This window comes from Alexandromys fortis, unplaced genomic scaffold, assembly GCF_014885135.2.
Source record: "Alexandromys fortis isolate MF-2015 unplaced genomic scaffold, M_Fortis_MF-2015_v1.1 scaffold_134, whole genome shotgun sequence".
NCBI classification, from domain to species: domain Eukaryota; kingdom Metazoa; phylum Chordata; class Mammalia; order Rodentia; family Cricetidae; genus Alexandromys; species Alexandromys fortis.
In genome coordinates, this window is record NW_026068007.1 from 1,651,235 (window position 1) to 1,667,414 (window position 16,180).

Consider the following 16,180-nt stretch of genomic DNA (forward strand, 5'->3'; position numbering starts at 1 on the left):
ATAATTCATGGACCAATTTAAAGTGAAGCAATAATGTTTATTTGTTCTAAAATGTCTAAAAGTTTAAGGACTCCTCAAAGACACAGCCTATACTAAATATGCCATTTAAAAGCAGAAAAATTAACTAGCTTTAGTTATTGTCTCCACTTTGCCAATCACCGTGACCTCCTTACTAGTGTCCATCTATTTATTCAATTCTCTAAGATACTTTACCAACCATTTTGCACTCAGAGATTTTTGAAAAAAAAAAACTGAGGCAATCACACAAGAAGCACCACATGAGACTAGGTATGTAAACAGAAAACTGAATCTCACAGAATGACCCTGTGCACAGTGTCTTATGAACACTGGGCAAAAAGCAATGTTTGTTCCTTGGTGGGAAAAAAGCTTTCTTAAAATGAATTTTTAAGCTGTACTGTGAATTATAAGTAGAAATTCACTTTGTAGGTAACTCATATTACAGAAATACATTGAGGAAGGCATTTTGGTAATGTTATCATTAAATAGTGTTATGAATGTTATGAATTCCCCTAAGATAATTAGGGTAAAATAATTATCACCTCTATTTCTTAATCCACATTAAGCGTGACTTGACCTACTTAGAAAGAAATATGATATTCCATTTTAGCCTCCTAATGCATGTGGATATTATAAACTATGAAATATCTGGTTCACAGATGAGAAATAGCCTCTAGTTCTTGGATTGGAGTTATCACCACTTGCCTGAGTTTGCTGGGTAACCTGTAGCCCGCTTGAAGGCTAACTTGTATAATGCCTCCAGTTCTCTGAACGACTGGCCGTGGACATTTGCCAAGCCGCCCTGTTTTCATTGCTCTGTATGCTGTCCAAACAACCCTTTTTAAGTCTCCTTTTGCAGGTGGGGGGCCAGGTATGTGTGGATCACTATTCGTCATCCATTATGGGAGGAGTCCATCTTCCAGCCTTGAGATGCTCTCACTCAAGATTTTCATAACTTTGACACCTCAAAATAGGACCATAATCTCACTAACATGACATGTATGACTGACTTGGACATTAGAGTCAATTTCCTCAAGATGGCAAATCTAATGCTTCTCAAATTTAAGATGTCTGAAGCAGGGGAAAGTAAAGGGGGGGATGCCAATCTTTAGGTATCCCATTCAAGGCATTAGTTATTGCTAATGTCCAGGTGACTAGGGTTTAGATGGGTCTGACCAACTTCCTCATATGTAATGAGTCCAGCATCTTGCTGATAGGAAACTGATGACAGTGGAATGGCAAGCCTGTGCTTGGGTTATTGTTATGATAAACTGCCCCTGTTACTGCACAAGAATGCCCGGTCTTCCCCTAGGACAAAGACAATTTCCTTTAATTATATATGGCGTACTGTTCATGACAGTTGCTGTGCAACTCGATTTGGACAATTTTATGGCCTCTTTTGGAGATGCCTCTGTTTGTCTTTGACTTTTGACAATGCTATAGGAGCTAGGGTTTTTAAGATGCAAACTTTGAAAGTTCCCTGGCGACGGCCAATGAAACCCATTAGAACGGGTTGGCTGATTATTTCTGCCTTGAGCTGTCTCAAAGCTGGCGTTCGTCAGACAGATGTCGGCAGCGCACACTTTGACGGAACGTATCTATTGACCGAATAAGAGCTTGCACCTGGATCTCTCTTGATGCGGCGGTGCTGACACGCCGTCTGTCTTTTGCGGCAGTATGCATTCTGCTTTTAGATGAAGACATGACATGAATGTGTTTTGTGAGCTTCTGAATTTTCACAGATATGTGAACCCATGCTGACTTTGCTTGCCCATGGGGAATGTTAGAAAAGCGAATGTGAACTTGCCTGCGAATCGTTTCTCAAATGATCCGAACCAACAGAATTTCTGGCTATCTTTAAGTTATTGAATTAGAGGTGCCAGCTGACTAGAAAAGTCTTAGTAACAGACTCCTATTACTGGTAAGAGAAAAGTAAAGATGGAGTCATATTTGCATAACTTCAAATCAATAAGTAAAACTATAAATGAATAAGTAGAACATACAAAATATGGCATGCACAAAAATCTTTAGAAATTATATTGAATTTGTTCTTTGATAGTTTCATACAAGTATATAATGCAGACCAGTGACCTTAACCCTCGTTCCTCTCCTTCCTGGCCCTGTTCATCCTCCTATAAATCCTTTTCTCATAGTCTCTTTTGTTTGTTTGCTTGTTTTGTGATCTACTGACCTTAACCAGAGCTATGCGTGTGGTTATGGGTTTGGAATTGTTCAACTGGAGCCTGGTTGAGCTCATACTGGGTTTCAGTTTAGAGCATGATTTTCCTTCTACCAGTAGCCAAGATGTCAGCAAAGAAGCTAGGACCCCATGAGCCTCATCTCCCATGATGAACTGCTGAAAAGGTCAGTCTTGTTCAGGCTCAGTGCAGGTAGCCACTGCTGGTTAGTTGTCACATGTGCAGAAGCTCCATCAGGGTCAAAGAGGGCATTTCCCAGCTCTTCTCTGTATCTTCTGAATCTAACACATTCACCACACCTTAGTGGGGTGGCAAAAAAGTCTGGTCTAGGGTTGATACTCCAAGTTTCACTTATTCTCAGTACCTAGAGCAGTCTTGAGTTTTTTTCATTCACAGCTGTCAATGCTGAGAAATATTTAGATATTTAGTGTCAGGTTAGCTGAGCAATAGTTAACAAGATCCCCTCTAGAGACTTCGCCTTCCCCAGCCATCGCTTTTGACCATATTATAGTATCAGACGTAGATTATTTACGATGGAGCTTGTCTCAGATCCAATCAGCGAGCAGTTGGTTACCTCCTAATAGTGGTACCACTTTTGATAACCTTGCAACGTAGTTTGCTCTGAAGGTTTGGGTTTAGAAACTTAACAAAATGGACATTTTGCTTCTAGACTTTCCACAGCTGTGCTTTTAAAATTTACTAATCAGTTAAGTATTCAGTAATGTTAAGATTCCTTTTTATTTCCCAGAGGGTTGAAAATGATGAAGGCAGTGTTATTGAAGTGTAAATTCATGAGTAAGCATTGTGATGAATGTTTCCTCATACCATTGAATCATAAATCAGAATGTTCTAGCTAATAAATATAAAAAGTTAATGATATTTTTATCATTGTAAGGATTTTATCATATTCACAGGAGATACTGTATCAATCAGGCTTTCTTTTGGCCCATCAACAAGCTCCCAAATCATGACACAGAGACTAATTATTAGTTATGAATGCTTGGCCTTATCTTACGCTTGTCCCACTAACTCTTATAACTTAATTTAGCCTGTTTCTCTTCATCCATGTTTTACCCCAGAGATTTTTACCTTTCTTTTGTTCTGTATGTCCTACTCCATGTCTGTCTATCTGGTAACTCTCTGTCTGTCTGTCTGGCCCCAGATGTTTCCCTCTCTCCCTCGCTCTCTCTTCTCTCCCTCTCTTGAGCCTAGATTCCTCCTCCTACCTATTCTCTGCCCGCCAGCCCCGTCTATCCCTCTGCTGCCTAACTATATGCTGTTTAGGTATTTATTAGACTAATCAGGTGCCTTAGGCAGCACATCTTTATGTAATTAAACAAATACAACTAAGACAAATGTAATATATCTTCACCTAGTTAAAGTAATATTCCACAATAGAATACCTTAGTCTTATCTGAAAAACACATAAGTTAAGCTAATTCATATTTGTAAATAATAGAAGGGGCAGCTGTGTGTATGCAATCCCTTAGAAATTCTAGAAAAAAATTTATTTCAGTGCCCAGCTTTCACGATTTTCAGATTAATGTAAGTTATAAATTAATCATGAACTGGCTACATCTCTACTATCTTGGAAATAGGGTTGCGTTTTAATCTTGTGGCCAATTTGTTTCTCCTAATAAATTATTTCATTTCTTTATGAGGAGATTTTATCAGATTCACAATGTAGCCCATATGGTGCGTCTAGATAACCTTCATGTTATTTCCAGGATTATTACTGTGAATCTTATGTAATAATTATGGGATTTCTTTACAAAATGTAGCCTTGCTCATTTTTGTGTGTCTGTGATTGAATCCTTAAATTTTCTGTGGATTTGTGGGTTTCCTATTATGGAAAAATAATTTTGTGTGATGTGAAATTTTTGGTAAGGACTTTTAAATCAGACTGTTCTTTGCACATAATGTGATTGTTTATGAAAAAAGAATCTTTCTAACATAATTTGTAGTGCTTAAGTTTGTATAATATTTTCTTTTATCAACCAAATTTTATGACAGCCTTTTTTTGGTAACATTAAGAAACCACGGAACTGATATTATTGTTTATTTTTAGAGACTACTGAAGGATTGAAAAAGAAATGTTTATGGTGCTGGATGTAGCTAAAGGTAGAGTACTTGACTGGGATGCAAGAGTCTTAGGTTTGGTCCTTGGTACCATCTCAAATAATTTCTTCAGATGATAAATAAGAATAAAATAATTATTCTGAAAGTATACCAACCATGAATAGATATCATTACTCATTTTTATTTTAGCATCACTGTTGACCACAGATGATGCCAAATTTCAGTTACTACAAAAATTATATTGAGACACAATGTTTATAATATGGGCTAGGCTTCTTATTGTTTATCAATCCTAGAATATTTCCTTTTTATTTTTAATATACATAGGAAGGCAACAAGTCAAGGTCTAGTACTTAAAATTTCTGTTGTGAGTAGGAATGCTTCTTGAGGTACATATAACCCTGAGATTCTGCTTCATCTCTTAAAAATTTTAAAGTTACTCAGTTGTGAGTATCAGAGGGCATAAAATTGGAAGTAAGAATAGCACTAATTTATAATTGTTAATTGAGTAGCAGAAAATGATGGACAGTTTTTGATAGTTCAGGAATTTAATATGTATAGGCACATTAAATTTCATGGTACAGCACAAAGCCTAAAGATGTTTTGACAAATTTGGTTTATGAATGTGATTGCATTAAGGCAAGGGTCTAAATGTTGGTTGTTGAATTAAAAAACTGGGCTTAGTTTGTGAGTTAATTGTCCCTTGTTATAAAGCACATCAATCTAGTAGCTTAAAGCAGCACATAGTTAACATCTCACAGTTTCTGTGGGTTGGAAACCTGGCCATGGTTTTAATTGGTCCTCTGTGTTGGAGTATCTTTCAGAAGGCTAGGAATAATGTCTAATGTGATGTTAGAAAGTTGCACTTCTCAACTTTTGTCTGTGGTAGTTTTCAGGACATGATTCCCATAAGCTGTTGAGATGAAGGTCTCCATTTTGTATAGGTGGTTTTGAAAAGTCTATCCTCCATTCTTTGTCATATGGACCACAATAACATGACAAGTTAGCTAACTCGGGTCAGGAAGAATGTTGACTATCAAGACATACTACCATCTTATGTAACATAATCCTAGAAGTGACAGTCCATCAACTTTCTTATATCCTGTGGATTAGAAGCAAGTCACAGACTCTGCTCAGATTGAAGATCAGAGGTTACACAAGGACATAAATATCAAGGGTCAGAATTAGTAGAGATCTTTTTAGAAGCATCTTACTGGAGTAGGTAATAGCTCTATGCGTTGATTTGCCTAGAGCAGAAAGTAGCCTTCTCATCTGCAAAAAAAAACTATTGAGAATCTAGGTCCTGTGGTAGTCTACATTTATATGTGAAATTCTAATCTTTGTTTCTGTGTAGTCTGTTTTTCTACAGGGATTCTGGGGCAATAGCTATTTCTGGAATTACATATAATGTGTCAACATCTTCAAGTCTGGGCAGTTCTGATTTGACCATACTCAGGACCTACAGTGTATCTTAGCTGAAAACGGATCTCATCTGCTAAATTTGTAGGGCTTTTCCCAAGATAATAAAGAGATTATTTTATGAATAATCTCACACTATCAGTTATGTGTTTGGACAAAGGGTTGTTTTTCCTATCTGAATGACTTTATTAATCCAAGGTATCTATGTTTCATTTAGTTGAAATAGTTTAAAGAACCACTCCTTTTAGAAGTGTGAAGAAAGAACTCTTGAATGGTGGAGTCTCACGAGTAAAGTCATTAGATTAAATGGAATTGGGATACTTTTTCTTTGTGATTTTTAGACATTTACTTTCTTAAGTTACAGGTGTGAACTACCACATATGATACTTTTGTTGGTTACTAGCTTAATAATTTCTAAGCTTTAAAACCCAGGCTTAAATCATGTTTTTCCCCACATACATGTCTCCATCTGGTTTTGAAAAATGAACTTCCTTATACTTCAGCAGACAAAAAAAAAAACCCAAACCCAAGACTCCCCATTCAAAAAACACATGCAATAAGCCTGTAAATTTAAATAAAAAATAGCAAAAGCAATGAACATAGCAGATATGTAGAATGTTATTTTATAAATTATGTAACTATATAGAAGTTTTTGTTGACTCTTTTATAATTTTTATTTTATGTGCATTATGTTTTGCCCATATATATTCTCTCTATGTGGGGTGTGTGTGTTTGATCTTCTAGAACTAGAGGTACAGACAGTTGTGAGCTGCCACATGGATGCTGAATTTGAACCCAGGTCCTCTGGAAGAACAGCCTATACTCTTAACAACGAAGCCATCTCTCTAGCCTTTTTTGTTGACTCTTAAGAACCCTTATGTCTAATTACAAAAATGGTGTGCTCTAAAACCAAATTTTGAAATACTTAATATAAAATTAGATACACTTGCTTTATTTGAACACTAAGCTTAGATCTTCTACAAAGATACACAAATCATGTATTCGAGGAATATGAAATAAAGATAGCAACAAAATCTTAGAAGAAACGTTTCCTACTTAGAACAGTGTTGGGTCTGCCTCACATGTAGTATGTGAGAATAGCAGCTTGAGCCTTTGAGCTGTCACTGGAGGTTGAAAAATCTGATGAATCTAAGGCCAAGAAGCGACTCAGTGAGTGAACCTATTGGTCACAGGACCTCCAATATTTGGCAAATTAACACCTTCAAAATGATCTCAATGAAATTTCTAGAAACATGAGTAATGGAAAGACCAAAGATAGACAGACAATCATCATTGTCTAGCAGTTCTACCTCTTAAATCCCACATTCTTTGGGGGAAAAGCAAAAGGCAAAGATATTTCATCATGACTAGTATACTGTAAGCTCTATGATGGTTGCAGGAATCAGTTCTATAGGACTACAGTGGCTATAAATCATAAACAGATACAGGAATTTACCTCATTTTTAAAAACAATATAACACAATAACTACTTACATAGAATTTATATTGCATTTTGGTATTATAAGTAATCTAGACATGATTTAAAGCACATGGGGGGTCTGCAGATTACATACAAATATTATCCATCCTCAGGAAGGCACTAGAGTCTCCACGTATTTAGTACCACTGGCAGGTACTAGGACCAAATAGTTGTATGCAAATGTCATCTCAGATAAGTGACTTGAATATTTTCTATGCTTTGGTATCAGTTTGGGAAAGAAGTCAATTACTCGTGGATACTGAGAACCAACTATATGTGAATTAGAAGAATGAAAAGTCAGAAAGAGCACAAAAGCTAACTAATTTCCTGCTGACTACTTACTACAAAAGGTGGCTACCTCTGAGGGATAAATTTCCCCTGAGCAGATACCATGACATGTTCTGTGAGCTCTTAGGAAGTGTGTTTAGGGACTGATGAATTTCCAGAACATAAACTGGTTGACAACATCTATTGAAGTAGAAATTTGTGTGAGACTGTGGTTGACTGATTGACACTCCTGTGTTGGTGTGAGCATTTCCCAGATCATCAGAAGTAAAGGCTGACACTCAATAGTTGGTGGACAAAATCATGTCCATTGAGGTGGGTTGGTGCTGAAGGACTGAACAGAGGTAAAACTGATTTTTCTGGTCCCTTGGGGGGTTTCCCTTGTAGGGCTATAGAACAGAGACTCTCTCTCTCTCTAGAGTCATTAAAATAATTTTACTATCACAGTTTGGTAAAATACTGGTCTAGATTAAACATGGATTCTTGTGAAGAAGTTGTCTCCTGAGCAATTCCTTAGAGACACATGCCCACAGAGATGAATGGAGAGAGATTTCATTCTTTGGCTTGTCTGTTGGGGGCTATTAACGCAAAAGTCCAGCTGACAGACTTGGAGAACACATGGGTGTTTAAGTAATACAAAATGGTGTGGTAAACAAGGAAATGTGACATTTATTGAATCGACAACATTCAAATAAATACATACTCACATACACATGCAGATATAATACTCTGCTAGCTAAAATTTGTCTATGAGTCTCTTGAGCTTATGTATAAGGGTTGCATAACAAAAATAATTCTTCATTTCTTTCTTATTAGTATATTCCTTTTGGTTATCCCCGTGTTATTTTTGTTTCCTTTTTTTTTTTTTTTTAAATAGAATTAAACTTCACCAAGGCGGTGACAATCACTTATAATGCTGGAGCTGAAGGAAAAGATACGTTGCAAGTAGAAGGAAGTCACATCAGACTGTAATGAGATTAAGTTTGGAGATATGGTTATCCAGGGAAGACAACAGAGTAGGTCTGAGTAACATGGAGGCATACCAGCACATACCGTGAATGACGTGTGTTGAGATAGGAGCGGCGGGGGCTCCGTCCCCGGCACCCGGCCGCCCACATGGCTAGCTTATGCCCCGAAATAATTACACGGAAACTGTATTCTTTCAAACACTGCCTGGTCCGGCTAGTTCCAGCTTCTTATTGGCTAGCTCGTACATATTGTTCTAACCCATTTCTAATATTCTGTGTAGCCCACGAGCTGGCTTACCAGGGAGGATCTTAACCTGAGTCTGTCTGGCGCGGGAGAATCATGGCGACTCCCTACTAAGCTTCTTTCTCCCACAATCCTGTTCTGTTTTCTCCACCCACCTAAGGGTTGGCCTATCAAGGGGCTTAGGCAGTTTCTTTATTAATAAGAAATCACTCCCACATCATTTCCCCTTTTTCTGTTTAAACAAAAAAGAAAGGCTTTCATTTTAACATAGTAAAATTACATATAGCAAAACAGTTATCAAGCAAGAATTACAGTTACAATACATCTATTTTTATCTTTTATCATAACTAAGGAAAACTATAACTATGTATTCATTCTTCAACTCCATCAAAGACTCCAGAAGGATATACTACTACCTAAGTAAACAAGAAATAAGAAAACTCTAGAAATGACAGAGACATCTCGCAGCCTGGACAGTCACCCAAAGTTCCTCTGTACCGTTGGGGCATCCATCTTCAGCCTTCAGGCCCATGGTATCCAGAGACATTTCCATGAAGCAGGAAATTTCAAAGACAGTCCAGTCATTTTCTGCTGTGTCCTGCAGAATGTCTTGCAGACTCTTTCATGAATCAGGAACCCCGAAAGACCATCTCACCTTTAGGCAAGTTCAATAGTCCTCTCTCTGCGGGTTCTTTGTGTCCAGTTTATGCAACAGTCCAGGCAAGAACAGTTTCTTGCCCAAATGGCTATCAAACTCCATAAGGATCCTCTTCGATGCCCATCTTCCTCTTGAAGTAGCTGGTGCTGCCAGGAGCAGATGTGTCTCATTGTCATGAAAAGCCCTAAATTATTAAAACATTAAAAATGCCATATTCTGCAGTCTTTGAAAGATATGAAGAATGCCTATCTAACTGAAATATATCTCTATATATCTAGAAAATCTAACTAACATGACTACAAGTTTGACTATTGATTATCCATTAACAACCTATATTTCCTAATTATACATTACATTTTAAATGGACTACACAATTACAATACCTTAATCAAGATCAGAAATACATATAACAAAAGTGACCATAAAATCCATACCAATGCAAATTATTCATATCTATATCATATCCCCCTTTAAATGTAAAAGAACGTTTATAGACCATATTTGGGAACATGGGCGTAGTTTTTTTCTCTCCAAACTGCTTCCTGTTGAATGGGGGCGCTGTTAATCAGATCATTTAGGGTGTAACCTGTGTGCCAGGTTTATCTCAGTTGGCAGTTGAGTGAAGTAATTTTTTGAGGGTGTTCACAGCAACCTTTCAGGAGGGCGTGGTCTATCATACCAAATCGGAATAGATGCAATCCACAGGGTCACATCCTCTGTGAAAACAAAAGAAGGACTTTTCCAAAGCATCATATCCTTAGACCCAAATTCTGAAGTCATAATACCCTCATGAAATCCATTTTGGTTTAGCTTGGCAGCCCATGTAATGAAATGTCTCTCTGTACTTAGCTCCTTCACAGTCAAAAATTTTAAAGAAAACACAATAATACAAAGAATCCAGACTCTCTGTGAATTTTCCATTTTTACGTGGCTTATTTTTCTTTACTCTGTCTCTTTAAAGACATCTGTTTTACTGTCAATCTGTAATTTTTTCACTATCCCGGAGCATTTCTTAAAATGTTAAGCATTTCTTAAAAAACTTAAGTTGCACCATGTACAGGTAATACGGTACTGCCTGGGTCCTGCCCAGATAAACCTTAACTGCCCTGTTATCACAGTAATTACGGTAGTTCCTGCTTGAGACCAGCACAGTTCAGCATGGAGCAGCCACTCCTGCCTCAGATCCATTTGGTGCCCCTGAACCATTCACAGTTCCAGGCACACAGCAGTCCACATTGGAGCCACAATCAGCAGTTTAATTCTGAGACTGAGCGTGCAGCACAGAAACTCTTTTCATCCAAGTTACAGCCAAATCTGACACGCAGAGCACTGCGCAGACTGAAAACGCGTCTCTGTATGGCGGCAGGAATCCGCCATGCTCTTCAGCCTGCCTAAGCCCGATTTGGCCTTCTGCTCAGGTGCAGGCGGGAGCGCTGAGCCATCTGCACGGTCTCAGAGCACTCTCCTCCGATCCCAAGCAGGAACACAAACATCCAGTCCCATAAAAGCCTTGAAATGCTTTAAAGCCAGAGTTCACGCTGGCAGCACAGCCCCAGGAAGCCGCAGCTTTAAAATGACGCAGCTTTTTTTTTTTTTTTCTGCTGCTGTTGCTGAATCAGGAAATTTCTCTACAGCACGCCACCAGCAAACAGCAAAAATCTCTGTTAAACTCTCTCTCCCTTATTTTTAAACCTTCTCAGGTTTTTAAGTGGATTTAGCCCATCACGTCTGGGCGCCATCTGTTGAAATAGGAGCAGCGGGGGCTCCGTCCCCGGCACCTGGCTGCCCACATGGCTAGCTTATGCCCCGAAATAATTACACGGAAACTGTATTCTTTCAAACACTGCCTGGCCCGGCTAGTTCCAGCTTCTTATTGGCTAGCTCTTACATATTGTTCTAACCCATTTCTAATATTCTGTGTAGCCCACGAGCTGGCTTACCAGGAAGGATCTTAACCTGAGTCTGTCTGGCCCGGGAGAATCATGGCGATGGGAGAATCATGGCGACTCCCTACTAAGCTTCTTTCTCCCACAATCCTGTTCTGTTTTCTCCACCCACCTAAGGGTTGGCCTATCAAGGGGCTTAGGCAGTTTCTTTATTAATAAGAAATCACTCCCACATCAGACGTGACTGGTTATGCCTCCAATAACTGGCAAGCACCAGTGAAAACGCTCAACAGAAATCTGAGACTCAGACTAAAATCATTTTTCTCCTTGCAGGCTGTGAGCCCATTCCTGTCCGTTACCTCGAGTGGAGTGACATCGAATCTATCATAGCCATCGCCTTTTCTTGCCTGGGCATCCTCGTGACTCTGTTTGTCACCCTCATCTTTGTGCTGTACCGGGACACACCTGTGGTCAAGTCCTCCAGCAGAGAGCTCTGCTATATCATTCTGGCTGGCATCTTCCTCGGCTATGTGTGCCCTTTCACCCTTATCGCCAAACCTACCACCACATCCTGCTACCTCCAGCGCCTCCTGGTGGGCCTCTCTTCAGCCATGTGCTACTCTGCCTTGGTGACCAAAACCAATCGCATTGCACGGATCTTGGCCGGCAGCAAGAAGAAGATCTGCACCCGGAAGCCTCGGTTCATGAGCGCTTGGGCCCAGGTGATCATCGCCTCCATCCTGATTAGTGTCCAGCTGACCCTAGTGGTGACCTTGATCATCATGGAGCCTCCCATGCCCATTTTGTCCTACCCGAGTATCAAGGAAGTCTACCTGATATGCAATACCAGCAACCTGGGTGTAGTGGCCCCTTTGGGCTACAATGGACTCCTCATCATGAGCTGTACCTACTATGCCTTCAAGACCCGCAATGTGCCCGCCAACTTCAATGAGGCTAAATACATCGCCTTCACCATGTACACTACCTGCATCATCTGGCTGGCTTTCGTGCCCATTTACTTTGGGAGCAACTACAAGATCATCACGACTTGCTTCGCAGTGAGCCTCAGTGTGACGGTGGCCCTGGGGTGCATGTTCACTCCCAAGATGTACATCATTATTGCCAAGCCCGAGAGGAATGTCCGTAGTGCCTTCACCACCTCTGACGTAGTACGCATGCACGTTGGTGATGGCAAGCTACCATGCCGCTCCAACACCTTCCTCAACATTTTCCGGAGAAAGAAGCCGGGGGCAGGCAATGCCAAGTGAGTTGTCCAATCTGGGGTTCTCGGTCTCTCTCTCTCTCTCTCTCTCTCTCTCTCTCTCTCTCTCTCTCGCTCTCTCTCTCTCTCTCTCTCTCTCTCTCTCTCTCTCTCTCTCTCTCTCTCTCTCTCTCTCTCTCTCTCTCTCTCGTCCTCTCTCACCCTCCCCTCCTGCCCCATTCCCTCTCCTCTTAATCTCTCTCTGTCTAAACTGCTTATTGGTTTCTTCACTTTCTCAAAGCTTTTCAAGTCTCACTGTTGGAGTAGGGCTATAAACTTAAAAGCGCTCTTTGTTTTTCATAGCTTTGAAACAGCAAGAATCACGGAGCAGTGCTGACCGAAGTGTGTCATTTCTTTTTATCATTTTTTTTCCCCTAGAGGCTCAAACTCCAGTTCTGTCAAGAACGTTCTTCCCTATTATGTAGGTTCCCAGTCTATGGAGAATCAATACAGTCTGGTCCCAGGTCTAAGAGGAGAACACTAGTTTTAAGAGACAGTTTAGACGGAGGTCGAAGATAGCGCCGGATTTATTTTTATTCGGAAACCACACTTCTAACAATCTGGGGTGGAGGATAGGAGCACCCTTGGGAGAGAGCCACTTCAAAATTGGATTGCAGTGGAGCATCAAACACGTGCTGTTATGATGTCCCCGAAGCATCTGCCTTCTCATAGGTCTCTTATTTATTAAACTTTAATACATGTTCCACAGTGTCGCACATGAACTGGGGTGTCTCTTCCTCATGGTCATGATCAGAATAGATTTTTAGTCACAAAGCAAAACATACATAAGGAGCCCTAAACTTGAACATCAAAGTCTGAATAATTTACATTCTGGTAATTCTGGATAATAAAGTTTTTGTGATGAGTATTTTCCTGTTTTTTATGATTTTATTAAAATTTGTAAGTGCCATTTTGCTGAGGCTTATGAAAACACATTTTATGCAATATTTATCATTTTAAAACATGACATGGGCATGACAGTGGTGACTTATGCCTTGAATCGCAGCATTCAGGAGGCAGAGGTTTCTGGTGGATCTCTGTCAGTTTGAGGTTTGCCTGGTCTACACAGTGAGTTCTAGGACAGCCAGAGTGACGCAGAGAAATCATGCCTCAAGAAAAACCACCACCACCACCACCACCACCACCACCACCAACAACAACAACAAAGCCAACCAACCAAACAAAGCAAAACAAAAACGGCATAGATGTACCGTTAGTAAGGTTACATTGACTCTTTGAGATGGCTTTAAAAATGATGTCAATAGCAACAGGTGCATCACATATAGCATTTTATAGCTATTACACCCAAGTAAGTCAACTAGCAGGTAAGAGGGATGGATGTCACTTCCTCCCCTGTAGCTAAGGAAACGAAGTTGTCTACAAATTTATGTAACTTTTAACTGCAAAGCCTGTTTTTGCCTGCCTTAAATTGGTATAAAAATTCTTATCTTAATATATATATCTAAAATTCTACTTGCATTAAGATCTATATTTTGTAAACCACATATTTACCATATTATGATTTCTTTCAGAAATCATAATCCGTGGCTGTGATGCAGAATTGGGGAGGGGGGAATCTTTGAAATCCATAGTCATTAATTCAAATGAACATATCCCTAACACTTAGCAGTGTTAGAATGAAGCCAGCCATTCATGGTTATTTCTCATTTCACGTCCTTTACACGCTGCTGGTCATAAAAAGTGCCTAGCAATGACTTTCTCCTTGTCATGACTTTTCTTCCCATCAATAGTGACTTCCAGACACTTCTTAGCATGAGAGCGAAACTATGTGTCCATTGCATGAGCTAAAAAGACCATTAGCCCCAGCAGACAGCTGTGAAATAGTATCCTAGCAGTTTCATTACGAGGTGAGAGAAGACAAAACATCAGAAAAGAAGACATCCTTGGAGTGAGGGAGGTGGCTTGGTGGGTAAGAGCAAAAGAATGAGGGCCTGAGTTTTTTTTAAAGAAAAATCATAAAAAGCCAGGGTTGGTTGAGCTCCTGTAACCCCAGCACTATGGGGGATGGAGAGAGGCACAAGCAAGGGAGGATTGCTATGGTTTTGGGGTTACCAGCCTAGCTGCAGCTTCAGTGAAAGAGTCCAGCAAGGGTATAAGGTATAGAGCACCAGCGTAGGACACCAAACAATCTTCTCTGTGCTTTTCGTCCCCACATGCTCTCACAGGCATGCGTATCCCCTTATACACAAAAGTGCCCATGCCAAACCCACTCACATACTCACATTCACACATATACCCAGACAACACACAAACTGGGTGGGGGCCACTTTAAACTGGAGTAGTCACAGGCAGTAAGTCATAAAGATTTCATCTTATCATCTACTATCTAGTTCCATGCTATTGCCTTGATTTTACTTCTTAAGAAAATTTAGTGATTTTTTAGGTCATGTGTCCTTTCTCAAGTTTTTGCTCTGAGAATCTCTGGGATTGAGATGGCTTGTGCTCATGTCCAGGAATGTGCTTTTCTGTGGATGGATGGGAAAGCTGTCTGAGACAACTGTGAGTAAAGACTCTTATACTTGCTACTGGGACGCCACAAGGCTCTTAGACATCACGGGAGAGATGTCTGGTACTTCCTGAGCAACCAGGGCCACTGTATGTTTGGACTGGACTCCTACACCCAAACTGCTTTCCCAATTACAAATTTAGAAATTAATTTCATTTGGGATTTTTCATTCTAAGGGAACTTAGATGTAATCTAAGCTGATTTGGTTGTTCTGGAAGATGTATTTTCACCAGTAAACTATTAGCTATAAATTACCAAGCATTATCAGAGGGTTCTGTTGATAAATTTAGTTCCAGTTAATAATAATAACTTGCATCTTTCTGAGCACCCTTTGTAGCTTCTTCAATATGTTCCATGCAAGTGAGCTGACCCATAGCTATCTGGGCTATGTTTCTGTGGAAAACAATAATTTGATTATTCCATTTTTTTCATTTATTTTCCTCTTGCTTCTGTTGTAACTCTCCATAAGATTGTAATTTTAAAATACAGCAATAACCTCAGTGACTGCACATGTTTTTGCCTTTTTTATTGCCATTTTTCCTTGGTTTGTCTCCAAAATTACAAATCCATAAACAATCTACTATATTCTGCAGCAACAAAAACTGGCAGAATTTTACAGCTAAAGCAAGGGACTGAAAACTCTAGCTAATATGTCAGCCTATGAGTTTAATGCCGTCTTGAATGTGCAGTTCCTGCATTTACGGTGTACAGAGGGTGTTCAGCTGTCTGTTCAGACACCATAATGAATGGCTTCCACCTGGCCTATGGTTGTTTTGGGGGTTCACAAGCCCAGAGACGTTCCATTAGCAGCCTGTTCCTCCAAATACACAGGAGAGATCATGCACATGGCTGGTTTTGCCAAGTTTATTTAAATACTTTTAATTTTAGTCATAGTAAGATGTCTGATAGAACTGACATTTTTTAAGCATTTGCTATGCATTTTCTGGAAGAAAAGTTGGGAGGTATTTAACCAATACATTTCACATTTAAGTTTAGCTTTTTTGTCATGTCTATTTTACTTTTGTTATAAGTCTTGGAGGCATAACCTAACACGTGAAGGCCAACTAAAGTGTATTTACCTTTTATATCTCTACTTTCCTTAACTGTGTCCCACAGATTTATTTAACCTAAAAATATTTAGTTCTGAACTAATATAA

General features: G+C 39.6%; 1 protein-coding gene across 2 annotated transcripts in view; it reads left to right on the plus strand.

Moving 5' to 3' along the window:
- The window catches only part of Grm1 (glutamate metabotropic receptor 1), a 365,609-nt gene that overhangs the window by 322,440 nt on the left and 26,989 nt on the right, over positions 1–16,180 (plus strand). For both annotated transcript variants that reach the window (XM_050161614.1, XM_050161615.1), the window contains exon 7: positions 11,569–12,499. In XM_050161614.1, coding sequence (XP_050017571.1) covers positions 11,569–12,499 — 931 coding nt within the window. The remainder of the gene's footprint in view (positions 1–11,568; positions 12,500–16,180) is intronic.